The sequence below is a fragment of the Neopsephotus bourkii genome, unplaced genomic scaffold (assembly GCF_033783945.1).
Source record: "Neopsephotus bourkii isolate Nb327-2 ecotype Australia unplaced genomic scaffold, CSIRO-AGI_Nbou_v1 NB_1474, whole genome shotgun sequence".
In the NCBI taxonomy this organism is placed as follows: domain Eukaryota; kingdom Metazoa; phylum Chordata; class Aves; order Psittaciformes; family Psittacidae; genus Neopsephotus; species Neopsephotus bourkii.
In genome coordinates, this window is record NW_026901950.1 from 430,410 (window position 1) to 446,844 (window position 16,435).

At 50.6% G+C, this 16,435-nt stretch overlaps 1 protein-coding gene across 2 annotated transcripts in view; it reads left to right on the plus strand.

Annotated features, from left to right (window-relative positions):
* The window catches only part of CPNE2 (copine 2), a 56,454-nt gene extending 40,237 nt beyond the window's left edge, over window positions 1-16,217 (plus strand). For both annotated transcript variants that reach the window (XM_061369096.1, XM_061369097.1), the window contains exons 10-16: window positions 357-416; window positions 2,716-2,849; window positions 3,582-3,636; window positions 8,237-8,288; window positions 9,476-9,609; window positions 14,406-14,642; window positions 15,630-16,217. In XM_061369096.1, the coding sequence (XP_061225080.1) occupies window positions 357-416; window positions 2,716-2,849; window positions 3,582-3,636; window positions 8,237-8,288; window positions 9,476-9,609; window positions 14,406-14,642; window positions 15,630-15,737 (780 nt within the window). In that variant the 3' untranslated portion in view covers window positions 15,738-16,217. The remainder of the gene's footprint in view (window positions 1-356; window positions 417-2,715; window positions 2,850-3,581; window positions 3,637-8,236; window positions 8,289-9,475; window positions 9,610-14,405; window positions 14,643-15,629) is intronic.
* The last annotated feature ends 218 nt before the right edge of the window (window positions 16,218-16,435 follow it).

Sequence of the window (16,435 nt, forward strand, 5' to 3'; positions counted from 1 at the left end):
CTCCTGACTCCCAGGTGGCATGAGACTGTTTTGGCTGTGGGGAGAGGACCTTCCATTCATTTCACCATGACAGACACTTCCAGCTCTCAATGACCTCTGTCTGGGCCTACCCAGCCCAGCTCTTGCCCATCATACAGCTCTGCTTGGCCTCATATAGCTTGTGAACTGCCAAAACAGTGCTGTGGGAGTCCCAGATGGTTTTTCCCATCACTCTGACAAGTGGCTGAATGTCCCCAAAGGCCCAACCTCACAGTGACGCAGGCTTGGGCACTTTCTGTGGGTTTTCGGGTATTTTTTTGTTCTGCAGTGGTGAAGATTGCGGAAACACTCCTTGTTTTGGCTTGGTTTTCTTTCAGATAACCAGAGATTTCTCCTTTCTGGACTACATCCTGGGAGGCTGCCAGCTGATGTTTACTGTAAGGACTTTTGCTCTTCTCTGCCCAGTAGTAGTAACATGAATGTATCTAACACTCAAGACCAGGGAGGGAGGTTCTGTGTGAGATTTGGCACCAGCTTGGGTGGCCTTTCATGGCAACAAGGAGCTGCCTTGTTTTGCTGTTAAACTGCATGGGTTTGGGGTGTTTGAGGGTCGTTACTGTGATGCTCAGGTGTATGCAGTAGCCTGGAGGGAGCTGGCTAGACTTTGGCTTAAGGTCAGACTTACACAAAGACCCCCTGCCCTTTCTCATAATGTTACCAGCTTTTCTCCCCATTGCAGGGTTTTTTGTAGAAGCTCTCCTTATTTTGAAGCCAGCTGAGAGGCTTTGGGCTGTTAATGAGATGGTTTTCTGCATTTTTACTGCCATTTCCACCTTCTTTCAAGCTGGACCGTAGCTTGTCAGGAGTAACTAAGTGAGGACATTACAACCCTGAGTGAAACCACCACAACGCAGAACTGGGGTTTTTAGTTTCTCCAAACTTTTCTGGTGCAGTATGCAGAGAGCTGTGAGCACTCACAGGATTTCAGTTTGTATTTTGTTGTTTCATCTAAAAACATGGTGGAGTGGGAGAGTAGGAGGAGAAGGAAGAGTTGTCATAGGAACAGGAGAGATTGGGAGAGCTTTTGTGTGCCGTTCTGTCTCTGTGTGCTCAGGTTGTGGTGCTGGAGAGTGAAGAGAAAATCATTAACTTTATTGTTAGCATAGAGCTCTTATGTGAATTAGGCTTGAATAATGAAATCTCCCCGCACCCCATCTAAAGATCTGCCGGTTACTGGAGGGCTTCTCCCCTGCCCAAGGCATCTTTGGTCCAAAACCCCAGGTGGGTTTGCCGTGGGTTCAACACTTCAGGAACACCAGAGCTGGGAGGAGGCAGCTGCTGCACATGCTCCTGCTGCACATGCCCCATGGAAAGGCAGCTGGTGTCCTCCTATGGAGGAAGGCACTGGGGAGAGAAGGGCTAAAGATGCAGAGGAGAGGATGCAGCTGCATCCCCCTGGAACCTGTAGCCCCAGTGCTGCTCTTTGTGCCATTGCTTGTCTGACTCCTCTGGGCCCCCCTACCATGCTTCCCTTTCCCTCTTGCTCTCCAGCCATGCTTGTCGTGGCTCAGCAGGAGCTTGGCACACGGGCATGGGTGTTACAACAGTTTTGGTAAAGTTGTAAGGTTGTTTGATGAAGAGGTTGGGTTTTCATAGAATCATACTTTGGGTTGGGAAGGAACTTTGAAGATCATCAGTCCAACTTGCCCTGCTACAGACAGAGACACCTTCCACTAGACCAGGTTGCTCCAAGCCCCTTCCAACCTGACCCTGAACACCACCAGAGATGGGGCAGCCACAGCTCCTCTGGGCAACCTGTGCCAGCACCTCACCACACTCACTGAACAACAGTTTTATCTCCAATCTAAACTTACCCTCTTCCAGTTTAAGACCATGTCCCCTTGTCCTGTCAAGCCTGTTTTATCAGCCAGCCTGGCACAAAGTGGTGGCATGTCCTGGGCTGTGACTATTTTCTTGCGCCAGCCAGGCCTAAGTCCTTTCTCATCCGGATCACAGTTCATCCTCTCCCATTACAGATACAGAGCAAAATCCCGTGTGAATCCCCTGAGCATAGTTTAGCCCTGGAGTTATTCTGGTTTTTGCATATTTGCTGAGCAAACAAGGTGAGCACAGTTGCGCCGCCTGCTTGCCTATTCCTGGCTCTTCATTCCCAGTCATGTCAAATCAGGGCATTCTACACGTTTTTAGATAGCAAGCCTAATTGAGGAGGGAGAAGGAGTGCCTTGCCAACAAAGTCCCCTGAGAGCTCAGTATACGCTGGTCCTCAGGAAAGCCTAGTGAATTCACAGGGAAAGATGTGCTCAAGGTTGTGATTCGTTGATCAAAGACCTTGAGATCCAGATGCCCAGGTGGCCCTGGCTGCTTTAGTGTCCATGGAGCTACTCAGTTCCTGAACTTAACACATGGGAGATGGGTAGCGAGGATCCTTAGCTGGAGATGGTATGGCCTGCTGCAGCAGCAGGGGCTGCTTCAGGACATGATTTGTGATGCTGGCTGTTGAAAACTGTAGGTGTAATAGTGAATGGCTTTGCCTAACTTGTTATTGAATCAGCTTTTTTTAGGGAAGGTGACGAGCTGTTAAAACTTTTTCAAGTTTGAGGTTTGGATCTTGATGGGGCTGTGTGTTGACCTCCAAGGCAATGAAGGCTTGGTTGCCAGGTCTGTGGTGATGTCTGCTAATGGAGCACGTGTCTGTGCTTCTCTCTTGTCCCCCAGGTTGGGATTGACTTCACAGCCTCCAATGGGAACCCTCGAGACCCCTCCTCTTTGCACTACATCAACCCCATGGGGACAAACGAATATTTGTCAGCTATCTGGGCTGTCGGCCAGATCATCCAGGACTATGACTCGTAAGCCCCTTGCCCCCCTGCCTCCTCCCTGTTTTGTGGATGTTTTCCTGACTTCCTGGGGGGGCTGATGGGATGCAGGTATCTTGATTTCCCAGCTGCAAGGCCAGGATTAAATAACACCTTGATTTTGAAAAGCTCCTTGGAGAAACTTTCCATATACATTGGGATGCAGGAGGAGGAGAGGGTAAGGCCAAGGCTTCTCCTCTCCCCCCATCACTGTTGTTGAGAGAAAGGGTGCCTTAGAGAAGGTGGGGCATCCACTTGGCTCTTTCTTGGTGCAAAGGCAGACGCCCTCAGCTTGCTGGTATTTGCCTTGTTCCCCAGTCACCCTGAGGGTACAACACAGAAAAACATCATCTTAGACATCAACAAAGAAGACAGAATAGGAATCTTGGTCTTGCCATAGTGGCTTTTGTGGACAAAATGGATAGTTAATTTTTGTTTTAAATCTCTATGGTTACATGTCTGCAAGAGATACAGGTGTTTGGGCATGAGATCTTAGTTTTCTCTAAGGATCAAAAGCCAAAGGCAAACATATATTCTGTCTCTGTTCAGCTCCTGATTTTTAAAGGCACTGTGTTCTGGGGGAAGGGAAAGCTGGCTCCTTTTCTAGCTGTCACTCACTGTAGCTGGGTGTTGGGGAGCTGGTAGCATGGGGAGGCCATGGCAAGAGCTGTGCCAGCCTGCTTCCTGTGTGTGAATACACCCACTGTTTTGCTTCTTCTCTTTTAGAGACAAGATGTTTCCTGCTCTGGGATTCGGCGCCCAGCTCCCGCCAGACTGGAAGGTGAAGTGTTGTGGCTAGCTGGATGTCTGAGAGTGGTTTGTCCTGATATTGCCTGGGCAGGAGCGGAGCTGCTGGGGCTTCCCAGCTGGCTCGATCAGGGAAAAGCTGCCAGGCAGAGCAGGAATGGGCAGATGTGGAATTTCGACTGGTGGAGAGTGAGATGTGACAGTGTGGGTGAATCTTGAGGTGGGGATAGGGCACGGGCAGCCTATTGCTCTCTTCTAAACTGGTATGAAAGCAGCAGCTCCCTGGCATTAATGGGCAGAGCCAGGCATTGATTCATTTTCCTGGCAAGAGACAGGAACAAGACTGGGCGGGGGAAAAGGCCACTGGATGAATGTGTCCGATGGTGGCAAAGCCTGGGAGGGGGGTGGGAGCTAGTTAGCCTTGATGTGATGCAGTCCCCAGAGCCAGCAAGAACTGGAGCAGAGGGATTTTCCCCAAAACCACCTTGACCTTTTGTTGGGATTAGGCACCAAAGGAGTTAAAGACACCCTTGTCCTGCAAGGGCCTGAGTTGGAGCATCCTGCTCCTCAGGTGGGCAGGTACTGCTTTGCCTGATGAGGAGCATGTTCTCATGGCTGAGAAGATGTGCTGGGACACCCCTGTTGTTCATTACTGGATGGGTCTTTTGTCTGCTCTTTGCTCATGCCCTTAATGTGCATTTTCTTTCTGCTTGCTGTTTTTGAGAAGCTCCCAGCTTTGTTCTGGGGTTCAGTCTCAGTGAGCCTGCTGTGTTCTTTAGGAGGGGAGCTCTGCTCTGGGCTGAGCACAGTGGTCACATTAAGTCACCAGGCTGAGGATATCCTGCCTGCTCTGGCTTTGCACTTTTCTCTGCTTTCACAGCAGCCAAAATTCATGTGACTCAAGTGGGAGCTCTTGCAGCTTGCAGGCCACAGGAGGAGAACCCTCCATGTGCACTTTGGAGCTGATTCATCCTCCTCGGCTGGCAAATGTCTCTGGTCTGTCATTTCACAGCTTTCAATGGGAAAATCTTGGTAAGCAGTTTCCAAGGACTTAGAGCCAGATGCCATCAGGGATTTATTAGCTAAGGAGAGAAATAGCAATGGAAAGCATAGTGGGGATGGAAAGGGTACAGTGGCTTGGGCTGCTGAGGGAATAGGTGAATAATCACAGTGAGCATCCTGCTCTGCTGCCTCTGTGTGTGGGCCAGTGCCCATGGGAAAGGCATTGCTGGGTTGGAAGCATCCCTTACTGCAAGGCTGGAGGTGGTGCTGGGCTGAGGATGCTGCCTAGGGGCTGTGGGGCAGAGAGATGCTTCTCCTCTTCTCCCACTGTGTCTGCCTCTTGTAGCCTGCCACAGAAATGTTTTGGGCTGCTCCCATAGGCCTGGGGATACTCTCTAAGCACTACCAGGAAAAACACCTCCTTTTCCCCCAGAATGATGTCTTAGCCCATGTAAGCCCCAACAGAGAGCAGCTCTCCCTCCCCACGTGCTTGGCTTGTGCCTAAAGGTCACCCACCCAAATGCCCAGAGTGAACCATTTGTTGCCTCAGGTTAGCAGTGGAGGCATCCGCAGTGCATCATCCTGCACCACTCCAGCCTGGAGCTTCATGCCCACCCAGCTCACCTAGCATCACTACCCAATTCCTTTGTTCAAGGTTTTTTGATCACTAAGCTCATTGGGTAGTTTCAAAGCCAAAACAATCACTGAAACCAATGCCCTGTGTTACAGTGGGCAGATGGTGGGGAGCAGTGTGGCCGATGCTGCTTCCCAGGGGCATGACAGGGGGTGGCTGTTGTACCCACAAACCTGAGTGAAACAGAAAAGGGTTAAGAGCAGTATAAATCACACGTTGCCATGGCTCCCCCAACGCTTCCCAGGCACCCGTCGCAGCAAGATGTTTTGCACACAAAAGTCTCATTGGAAATGTCAAAGAACATCTTGCCATGTGTTAGCTCTGTAGAGAGCCTCAAGCAGTTTCCCAGCAAAGGAACAGGAGAGGGAAGCAGATGGGTTTTGGTTTCTGGGGGATGAGCAAAGGCAAGGCAGCAGTGGAGAGGGTGATGGTTAACATCGGAGCCCCACTGGTCACCCCAGGTTTGGGAGATGGGGTTGACCAAAGTGAGCTGGTGTCTTTGCCAACATGCCATCCCCAAGGCTTTGCATCCATTTGCTTTTTATATATATATCTAAGGAAACTGAGTCACAGGAGGGGTGGGATCACTAGGGGAAGTGGCAGAGAATCCTCTGCAGTGTCAGTTCTCTGGGCATAGGCTCTGGTTGTGTGTCTGCAAGACACATCACTAATTCCTGATGGTAAAGGATGGAGCTACAGCTGTCTCCGTCCTTCAGAAGAAGAAAGCACAGGGTGGCTGCAAATTAACATCTTACCCTTTGGGGTGGTTTGAAAGAGTTTCTCCCTGTGAGTTGTTGATGAATGTAATACTGGTGCTCCAAATCCATTTGCCTGCACAAAAACTGTTTTTCAAAGTATGAGCTGGATAGGGAACAAGATAACTTTTTTTCCTCTTTTTTTTTAAATTTTCTTCATTATTTTGAAGCCCTTCTGTTGAGTTTTCCAACATATATATATATAACGTGTAAAAACTCCAGAGGAGGTTTTGAAACACTTCTGCAGGGGGTCTGCTATGTAGACAGTGAGGAGCACAGCACCAAACCGCTTTGTTACAGCTTAGAAGAAAGAGAAACCTCTCTTTTGCAGTGCAAAACATGAAAATATTTTTGCTTGCCTCATCTATAAATACTCCTATGGCAGAATTTTGAATAGAAAATTGAGCCCTTTACAACTGAAAACCAAGAGATTGGAATTTGGACATTTTGCCAAAATTGAGGCTGCTTCAAGAAAGGGTGTATGCAAAACACAGTCACATGTTTCAGACTCCGTCTTTCCTCTAACACAGGGTTACTGGTGGCTGGGAGCATTGCTGGTTGCGCTCAACAGGCACAGGGAGACCCAAGCAGGCTGTTGATGTTCGCCAGGCCGACAGCTAAGCAGCTCCGCAGCATGGGGAGGAATTCTGGTTGACCTACTTTTGTTTTGATGCTGTTTCCCACCCTACAGCCTCTTGCAAAAATGGTTTCTGCTGCTTCCGACACAATGCCCAATATAATTGGAAAGTCTGAATCAGATGCATGCTGCTATTGAAGTCTCAGGAGGACTTCTGTTCCAGGACGCCTTAAAGGACAGTCATTTTGCCAGTGTTATGAATACGCATGTCCCCAACTGCTCCCCTGGCTGAGAAGCTCAGCAAACCTCCACCCTTCTGAGAGGGAGAAATATCCTTGTTTTGTAACTTTGGCACAGACAGCGTGGGAGCTTTTTGTTTCAGAGCCCTCAAGCTGGTGGCCTGAAAGCCTAGATTGACCCCTTCAACCTTCAGACGTGCTGGGAGAGGCAGATGTGCATCCTTGGTGCTCCTTAGAGTCTGTTTGCTTCTTACGGTGCATAAACTGAAGGTAGCAGAGTGAGGAATGCCCAAACCCCCAGGTCTGACGGTTGTTCCCCAAGCAAGCTGTTGACCCAAGCCAACACTGGTGAGATTCATATGGAAGGGTAGGAGCCTTGACCCTCTCTTGCACCTGGGCCATTGAGCTGCCCTGCCTTTGCTGGCAGAGAGGGGTTCAAATCAACTGTTGACCAGCGTTGTGTGGTTTCTGTCAGCAGGTTCTTCCCATGGAAGCAGCTGAGGGAGGCGTTGTGATTACAGCCAGCACTGCTGTTTGGTTTTGCTGGATGGGCTAGTGCAATGCACTGCAGATCAGGGTGTGCTAGGCTACTTGCTATTGCCAGTGTCCCACAGGGCATCCTCATGAGAGCATCTCCTTCAGCCTGAAAGAAGGTGGTAGAAGGATCTTGCATCTACCTTGGAGGCCAGTGAAAACCAGCCCAGAAAAAAACAGCTGGCACTTGCCGTCCATCACACCCAAGCATTTACGCCACCTCTGCTGTGCTGCCTTTCACACTCATGCAGACCCAGATGATGAAGCTAATCATCTGCTGGCCTTGCCATGATGATTATGCCATGGATTTGCCATGATAGCTGGTATGCAGATCAGGTCTTCAACCCAGTTTGCTCTGTGCCTGCGTCCCTTCTGCTGCATCAGGCCACTTGCAGAGAACTGAGGAACTGGGCTGCTGCCAGAACTGGGCCTCCCTGTGATGAATTGAGTTTTATCCCTTTATAACCTGCAATAGGATGAAGTAATTCCTCCTAGTGATTGGTGAGAAGGCTCATGTGTCTGAGAACATCCCTTCTGCATGTTTTCCTTCTAGGCAGCCAGTAGGAAGCCATATGGGCAAACCTGCTTTGATAGCTGTAGAAGAATGCATGATGTAATACTTTCAGGTGGCTCCTGATGGGGGGAGTGAGGAACCGGTTCATCCTCAAACACTGATCAATCCTGACCATGTTTGTATTTGCTGCTACTTCCTGCTTGGGTGGCAAAGGGCTCAAAGTGTTACTGACCCAGCAAGATGGACTGTAACATCTGTGACCACGGGGTCCTGCCCCAGGGAAACACCAGGCCCAAACCAGATTTGCAGCACCACCTAAACTGGTAGTGAGCGACCTGCTCTTCACTCCATGTTAATTTAGGCCTTTTCTTCTCGACAGGTATCCCATGAGTTTGCCATTAACTTCAATCCCACAAACCCATTCTGTTCAGGTAAGCATCTTTAAAAATCTTTAAATACATTCAGTGTCTTCTGTTTTTCCTTCTGCATTTGGTTTCTTTGATAGCACCTTGGGCATTTTTCAAGGTGCATTCAGACAGGAGCTGACAGTGAAGCAGAGCACACGCTAAGGGCGCACTCAGAACAAAGCAGAGAAAATTTGGAGGTGTGTAGGAATGCCCAGGGTAAAACGCAACTGGGTTCAGACAGCATAAAACCCTCCTTCATTATGATGTCTGTTGTGTCCTACCAGCCGCCACCTCCTCCAGCAAGCCTGCAAGAAACTAGCCTTTTTTAGCAGATGGGGAATTCAGACCTAATGCTTCATTTAGCAGCTGGGGGCTGGTCACAGTCGTGGATGAAGAACTGCTCAGATCTTAAGTGGTTAGGGGCCATCATGGACTCCTAAAGCCATCTGGTTTGACCTACCCCAACAAAATCGGGGCTCAGGCCGCCCCCAGATCTTGCTGGCTTGCCAGTCCATGGAAGATGGCTGTGAACAGCTGCTCTTCTGCTGCCTTGGCTTCATTCAGCTCCTCTCCGGTAACTGGACGTGATTTGTTGCAGGAATGATGGGATGCAGAAGACACCTGCAACTCTTACCAGAGTCAGGTCCTTCCCAAAGGACTGGCTCTCAGCTGGTTAATTGTGGAATTGGTCATTTCTGAACTACACATTATGCATCCTTCCAGGAGAGCAGCCATTTACCTTGTTCTGGTGTGGCAGAAACAAAAGGGTCTCTGCCCTCTGCTCCCAACACAGTTTGGGAGCTCAGAGGGCTCTGGAGGGATTGTCTTGCCTCTCTCTTCAACCTCTGCCTCACGTCTGTCTGGATCTTGGCTATGCTCAGAGACCAGGAGTTGCTTTTCTGTTTGCTCTTCCTCTTTGATGCTAAGATTTTTGCAGAACCCCAAGGAAAGCTTTCTTTAACTGTGGGCGCTCTGAGAACACTCTTACCCCAGAAGGTCTGAGGACCTCCTACAAAGTAACTAAGAAGCAAAGCCCTGGTATTAGGAAATTTGAGTTGAAGTGGATAAAACCTGTGGAGCTGGATGGGCAGGAGGGGAATAGGTCTGACTTCAGCTCCCATGACAGTGTTAGCTCATGAAGCCTAATTGGACTTGTGGTGGGCCTGAACTGTGGTGAACTGTAATGCTTGGTTTCTCTGCTTTCCCTGTAGGTGTGGAGGGCATTGTCCAAGCATACTCGGCCTGTCTGCCCCACATCCGCTTCTATGGACCCACCAACTTCTCCCCTATCGTCAACCACGTGGCTCGCTTCGCGTCTCAGGCCACCCAACAAGAAGCTGCATCTGTAAGTCTGTCAGATCCCATAAGGCAATGGCAATCCCCATGGCTTTGGGCAGGGCAGTGCAAAGCCTTTCATGTCTTTCAGGAATGCTGAAAAAGTGATTGATTTCTCCCTAATTCTGACAGGGAAGGGCTGCAAGCCCCCCCTGGAATGGCTGGGTGATGGGTATTGAACAGGCCAGTATGGAGTGATGTCAGGGACATGAGACTGCCCTGGGAAGGGCACCTCAGAGGAGCCGAGGACTGTGATGGTTCAGAGAGGCAAAGGCTGTATTTGTAGCAGACCATCATAGGCCATTCACCACTGCACCAGTGTGAACTCAGGAGTCCCTGGCATGTGCTGGGCAGCAGGTGGCAGGAAACAGGAAGGACAGCTTTGTTCTTTCCTCATTTTTTCTTAAAACATCTTCTGCTGAGCTCCAAGGGGCTTTGTTCTAAAGAGGCATCCTCTGTACTTATGGATGGACTAATAGTCCTCAGGAGCATGGTTCTTCCTTTCAGAACAGCTCCTGCATGCTGCAGGACTGTCCTGGTGCAGGATGGACAAGACGGGCTTGGGGGGGGGGGGGGGCACAAGAATGGTCATGCTGCTGTCCTGGCACATACGGGAAACACGAGCCACAGGGAAGAGGCTGAGCATGAGTTCAAACCTTTAGCTTATTTTCCTTGGACAACAAATAGCTGGAGGAAGCTCTCTCTGGGGGTGCACATCCAGCCCTCAAACAGCGGGAGTGAGCAAGCCTGAGCCATGGAGTAAAGCATGATGCTTCTGACGTGGCTGATGGCCAAATCCGAACCAGAAAACCTTTCTGCTACTCCCCTTTGAAGAGTTTTTTAATTGCTGAAAACCACAGAGAGGCTCCATTTGATCCTTGCTTTTTACACCGCTTGGACAAGTGTTAGTCAGCTCAGGGCCAGGCTTGGGGTTCTTGTCCAGGCTCTCCAGCCTCTCAGCAGTCCTGGAACTCCCTGTTAGTAAGTCCATCTGAGCATTCACATCCATATGTCAAAAATCTGCTAGTCAGCATGGGGGCCCTGTGCAGCCATGCTCAGTCATGCTGGGTCACAAGGGAGCCAGAACCAGCCTGGTATTGGAGGAGCAAGCTGGTGGTGAAGGGATGCTGGGATGCCCATGCGTGCTGGGAGCTGCAGCTGGTGGTCCAGCCTTGCTGGAGGTGGCTGGGGTGTCCTCTTAGAGGTACAAAGATGCTGCGAGGACTGGAGCAGCTTTGCTCTGGAGACAGGCTGAGAGAGCTGGGCTGGAGCAGCCTGGAGAACAGAAAGCTCCAAGAAGACCTTAAAGCAGCTGCTAGTGCCTAAAGGGGCTGACAAGAAACCTGGAGAGGGGCTTTGGACAAGGGCCTGTAGGAACAGGACAAGGGGGAATGGCTTTAACCTGACAGAGGGGACACTGAGATGAGCTCTGAGGCAAAAGTGTTTCCCTGTGAGGGTGCTGAGGCCCTGGCCCAGGGTGCCCAGAGAAGCTGTGGCTGCCCCATCCCTGGCAGTGTTCAAGGCCAGGCTGGATGGGCTTGGAGCAACCTGGTCTAGTGGAAGGTGTCCCTGCCCATGGTAGGCAGTTGGAACTGGATGAGCTTTAAGATCGCTGGCAGCCGAAAACATTCTGTGAGTCTATGATTCTATGAAGACACTAAGATGGAGCTTACCTGGGTCTCTGTGCCAGCAGGCTGCCTATGAATGACAGCAAGTCTGGCCCCTGGGTTTAGATGGCTGAAAGCAGCTCAGCTTGAGCATCAGCATGTGTGGCAGGAGCTGCCTCAGGGTAGAAGCTTCTCTGATTCCTGCCTGGAGCAGAGCTGAATCACACCTGAAACCTCCTCCTCTTGGAAGAGATCCAAGAGGATATTTTCTAGCCTTGCCTTGAACACTGTTACTCTTCCCAGCTGTGGGCACAAGGAAATACTGAATTTGGTTTAATTCAGCAAAAATCCAGGTTGGTCGCTTTTGTTTTTTTTTGTTGCCTGTCTAGGCATCAGTGGGGGAGGGAGAAGCCCACGGGCTCCGTGCTGAGCAAAGGCACTAATCGCATGCAAATTGCACCCCTCCGCTGGCACTAATAGTTTAATCAAGGGAGATTTTAAATAACAAGCACAGGTAGCGCCAGCAGAGGCAAGCCTCCGATGACTCCTTAGGGTTTAATGGAAGCACAAAGTGTTACTGATGAGTAACTCCCCTGGGGTCGTCTTCTCTTCCGTCCCATCTTCAACACGTGCAGCAAAGACCCCCTGATGCTGCTGGCTTCGGCGGCTGCCGAGACCTGCCTTCCCCTTCTTTCCACTCTTGCTTCCTCCTAGCACTTCAAATAGAACCAAAGAACCTTGTCGTTTTACCATGGCAACACACATCACAAACACGGGAGGTGTCGGCTTGTAAGGGATGGCAGTACTAAAACATGTCAGTGTTGGGGGGAAGAGGCAGAGGGATTACACACGATTTCACTCTCAGGGAAGGATTAATAAACTCCCAGGAATTAAAACACACCTTTCCAGCAGGGCCCCTGCATTCAAACCCCCTATTTTCTCACCCCATGCTGTTTAATGCTGCTTAATCCCTTCAAGTCCTGCTCACACATGAGCCTAATTATTCATGTCGTTAGCAGCCTGCTCCCTGCCGCAGAAGCTCAAGGTGGTACCTGGCTGTGGGCTGTGGCCGACCCTCACCATCAGCTCTTATCCCACTTGGCCTCTGAAGTATGTTGTGATACACATTGGATAAGCTCTGCTGCCCCCTCTTTCCTGGCAAACTTCCCAGCATTTTTCTCTGGTCCCATTATGGATTTTGCATTAAAAAGGGAACAAAGGGAAATACTCCTTTCTGGGTTTCCTCTTTTTGATCATACACAGAGGCCAGGGGGAATCAGCTTAAAGGCAGTTCCATTATCAGCTGCTATCCACAAGGTTCTATTCTTCCTGTACTGGTTCCCAGACAGGGTCAGGGTGCAGTCACTTGTCCTGGCCCCATGGAAGAGAATGCAGGTCTTACCCTCCAGGCTTGGATGACAGGGTCCTGCTCTTTAGACCCACATCTTCCCCTAATTTGCTCTGAAAAGTCTGGATTTAGGGAAAAAGTAAACCCTGAGGGTGCTTTGTAGGCAGAGCTAATAAATCAACGGGGTTGGGAATGGGCTGTCTGTCTGCTTGGGAAAATCTCCTTGCCCACGTGCTTGGGTTGTGTTTAAGCTCGACCCAGCCTCCTTTGTACTTGGAGTGTAGCACTGGAGAGTGTTGAGGCAAGATGATGCTTAAGGGAAGGTTTCAGATGTGGGCTGGAGGAAGAGCAGGAAAATGGGCTTTTCCGGGATGGCTGCACTAGTGGTTTTCAGAGGAAATGGAAAGAATGAGGAGAGGAACAAAGGGCTTTAATGCGCTTGAGTGCTTGTTTTTGTCATTTCTCCAGCACAATCAGGATGTGTAATGTGCTAAAATTGAACCATTAGTTTCCCTGGAGGCAGAGGAGATGGACTTTCTGGAGGTCCACATTCCCCGGAATTGTTTCGCTGAGTCAAGCAGGATGCTCCATTTGTCCATCTGCCCATCCTCTCCCTGCTCTGCAGGACCGCCCTCAACCATTCTCCTTTCATACCGGGGAGTGGTGCAAATGCCGCTGCTGTGGCATCCCCTCCCTCAGCCTGTTCCACCCTCTGCATCCTCCCTCGTACCTGTGAGACCCACAGCTTTGTATGAGGTACTGATGAGTCCTGAGCTGGGATGCAGGGGATGCTCCCCATCTATGCAACGTGCCAAAGAGGACCCCACAACCTGAGCTTTTTGCCCCAGGCTCAAACTTCTCCTAGCTGTGACACAGAAGGTCTGCACAGATTAGGCTTTTTCTTCCATCATTAAGTACATTCAATTAGTAAATCAGCAAAACATTTTGGGGCGGAAGTTGGCTTGTTGTTGGCTCGATCTTTCAAAAACGCGGCAAATACCTGAAATGTCTGGGAGCTGCTATGCAGGGTGATGGTGGCTGCCCTGAAGAGCAGTAAGCCTTGTGCTCCCAAACCAAACCTCATAAAGTTCAAAGGCAAGTACAAGATCCTGCTCCTGGGTCAGGTCAATCGCCAGTGCAAACACAGCCTGGGGACACTGGATGGAGCAGCCCTGAGAAGGACTTGGTGGTATTGGTCAGTGAGAAGCTCCCCATAACCAGGTTTCAGTGTGCGCTTAAGCCCAGAACTTCCTCGTGTGCTGGGCTGCATCTCCAGAGGGCGAGCAGTAGGTCAAAGGAGGGGATTCTGTCCCTCTACTGTGCTCTGGGGAGACCCCCCCTGCAGTCCTGTGCCCAGCTCTGGCACAACGACACAAGAGGGACGTGGAGCTGTTGGAGTGAGTTCAGAGGAGGCCACAGAGGTGCTCTGAGGGCTGGAGCAGCTCTGCTCTGGAGACAGGCTGAGAGAGCTGGGCTGGGGCAGCCTAGAGAAGAGAAAGCTCAAGGGGAGACCTTAGAGCAGCTCCCACTGCATGAAAAGGCTACAAGAAAGCTGGAGAGGGGCTTGGGACAAGGGCCTGCAGGGACAGGACAAGGGGGAATGGCTTTAACCTGACAGAGGGGAGACTGAGATGAGATCTTAGGCAGAAGTTTTTCCCTGTGAAGGTGCTGAGGCACTGGCACAGGCTGCCCAGAGAACCTTCTATGATTCTGTGATTCTAAATCCCCAGGGAACCTGCCTCCCCCCCATAAATGGAGCATCCTGTGTGCTCACACTCCATGGGCTCTGGCTGCAGCGTGAAGGTGCACCTGCATCCCACTGAGTTTAACCCTCTGCCTTCCCCTTTGCAGCAGTACTTCATCCTCCTCATCATCACAGATGGGGTGATCAGTGACATGGATGAGACGAGACATGCCGTGGTGCAGGCATCCAAGCTGCCCATGTCCATCATCATCGTGGGGGTCGGCAATGCTGACTTTGCTGCCATGGAGTTTCTGGATGGGGACAGCCGGGTGCTGCGCTCCCACACGGGCGAGGAGGCCGTGCGCGACATTGTCCAGTTTGTGCCCTTCCGGGATTTTCGCAATGTGAGTGTGGGCAGCAGCGGGTGACTGCAGGCAGGAATGGGGTCTCAAGCCTGGAAATGAACCTGGAAGTGGAGCAACCCCTGGAGAGGCAGACAGAGGGAAGAGCCCACCTTACCTTGGCCCTGGATTCCATATCCCTCAGTGCTGCTCTGGTGTGGACCATATAAATCAGTGCTGCAGGCAAGCGCAGCCAGGGGCAACAGTGATCTGTATATCCATAGTGTGCTCCATCTGAGCATCCCCCCATCACCGCCACCCCTGTCATTGCCAGGCAGGTCAGACCAAAAACCTGTTCACTGCGGCAGGTTTTCCATAGCAAGCCAGGGCAGTGCTGGGCTCATGTCCCTCACCATGGTCCTATGTTGGCGTCTCCCACACAGGCCTCTTCCGCACCTGTGATGTGCCATGTGCTGAGGGCTTAATGCTGGGGTGAGCTCCTACTCGTCCCCATCCTCTCACAGCACCTGTGGAAAGGGGTGATGCTGGCACTGCCCCTGCATGGGTACCCTCTATGGGATGGTGGCCCAGCCCAGCCTTGTGTTTTGGAAAAAAAGCTGATCAAGGAAGAAAAAAAGAGGAAAAAAAAAGTCAAAATGAGATGCTATTGCCTGCCCATCATGATCAGCTGTGAGCCAGCCCTGGGCCAGATGCTGTTGCTGGCACAGGATTGCCAGAGGGTGCATAACATCAGCCCATATTTATCTTAACTCTTTTTGCACCTAATCAGTGTTTTTCCATTTCACCTGCTGTTACTCAATACCATTTTTTTTTCCTAACCTAACCAGGATGTTTTATTCCTTCCTATCACTGAATTACCCCCTGGAGGGAATGTCATCTTCAGAGGTGTATAAAATGCTGGCTGCCAGTAGACTCGAGGGGGCATTAAATGAAATGCCACACGCTGGAGTCAGGGACAGCTCAGCCACATTTGCTCAGTCAGTCCCTATGGCTGTTCTTACAATGGTGTTTGCTCCCTTTTGCCTGCAGGCCCCCAAGGAGACCCTGGCCAAAGCTGTGCTGGCAGAGCTGCCCCAGCAAGTCGTGCAGTACTTCAAGCACCAAAACTTGCCGCCCATCAACTCGGAGCAGGCATAGAGCTGTGCAAGGCTGCGCCCCCTGCATGTTGCCGAAGCCCGTTGGTCCTACTGGAAATGCATGTTCCACATGCTTTTAAGAGAAAAATACACCCCCCCCCCACCCCCAGAAACACTTCTTAATTGCTAAGTTCGTAAAACTCATCTCAGAGAAGCGTCCGGATTCATTTTGTACAGTCCCAACCTGAGGTGACACTGAGCAGCCCAGCCGCGCCCTCATCCCACTCTGTTGTGTCACTTTTCAGTATTGAATGTACTTTGTATCGTTTCAGTGGAACAGGATACAGTTTTTACAATCAAAACTTGCTTTTTCCAAGTAATGAAATGCTTAATATATATTGTTGCCATTCAATGAACTGGTCATTGTATAGTTCGTGTATCTGTGTTGTACATCTGTCACTCTCTACATTCATTTTTATACTGTGTACATGTTATATTTGTTATACTCAGGTTAATAAAGAAACTTGGACATTTAAAACAAGGGTCTCCTAGATGGCAAGGTCTGGGAGCACCTTACGAGGTCAGCAGTGCAGGGTGTTTGAGTCACCCTGACAAGGCAGTCCTGGTCCACAGCCGTTCACACTGCACTGAGCGGTTCTGCTCACTGTGCCCTGGGAATAGCCCAAAGCCCCCAGCAGCAACATGCTGGAAGATGCTTTACCGGAGATGGAGGTGCATATGGATGTCCAAGGGAGAGCA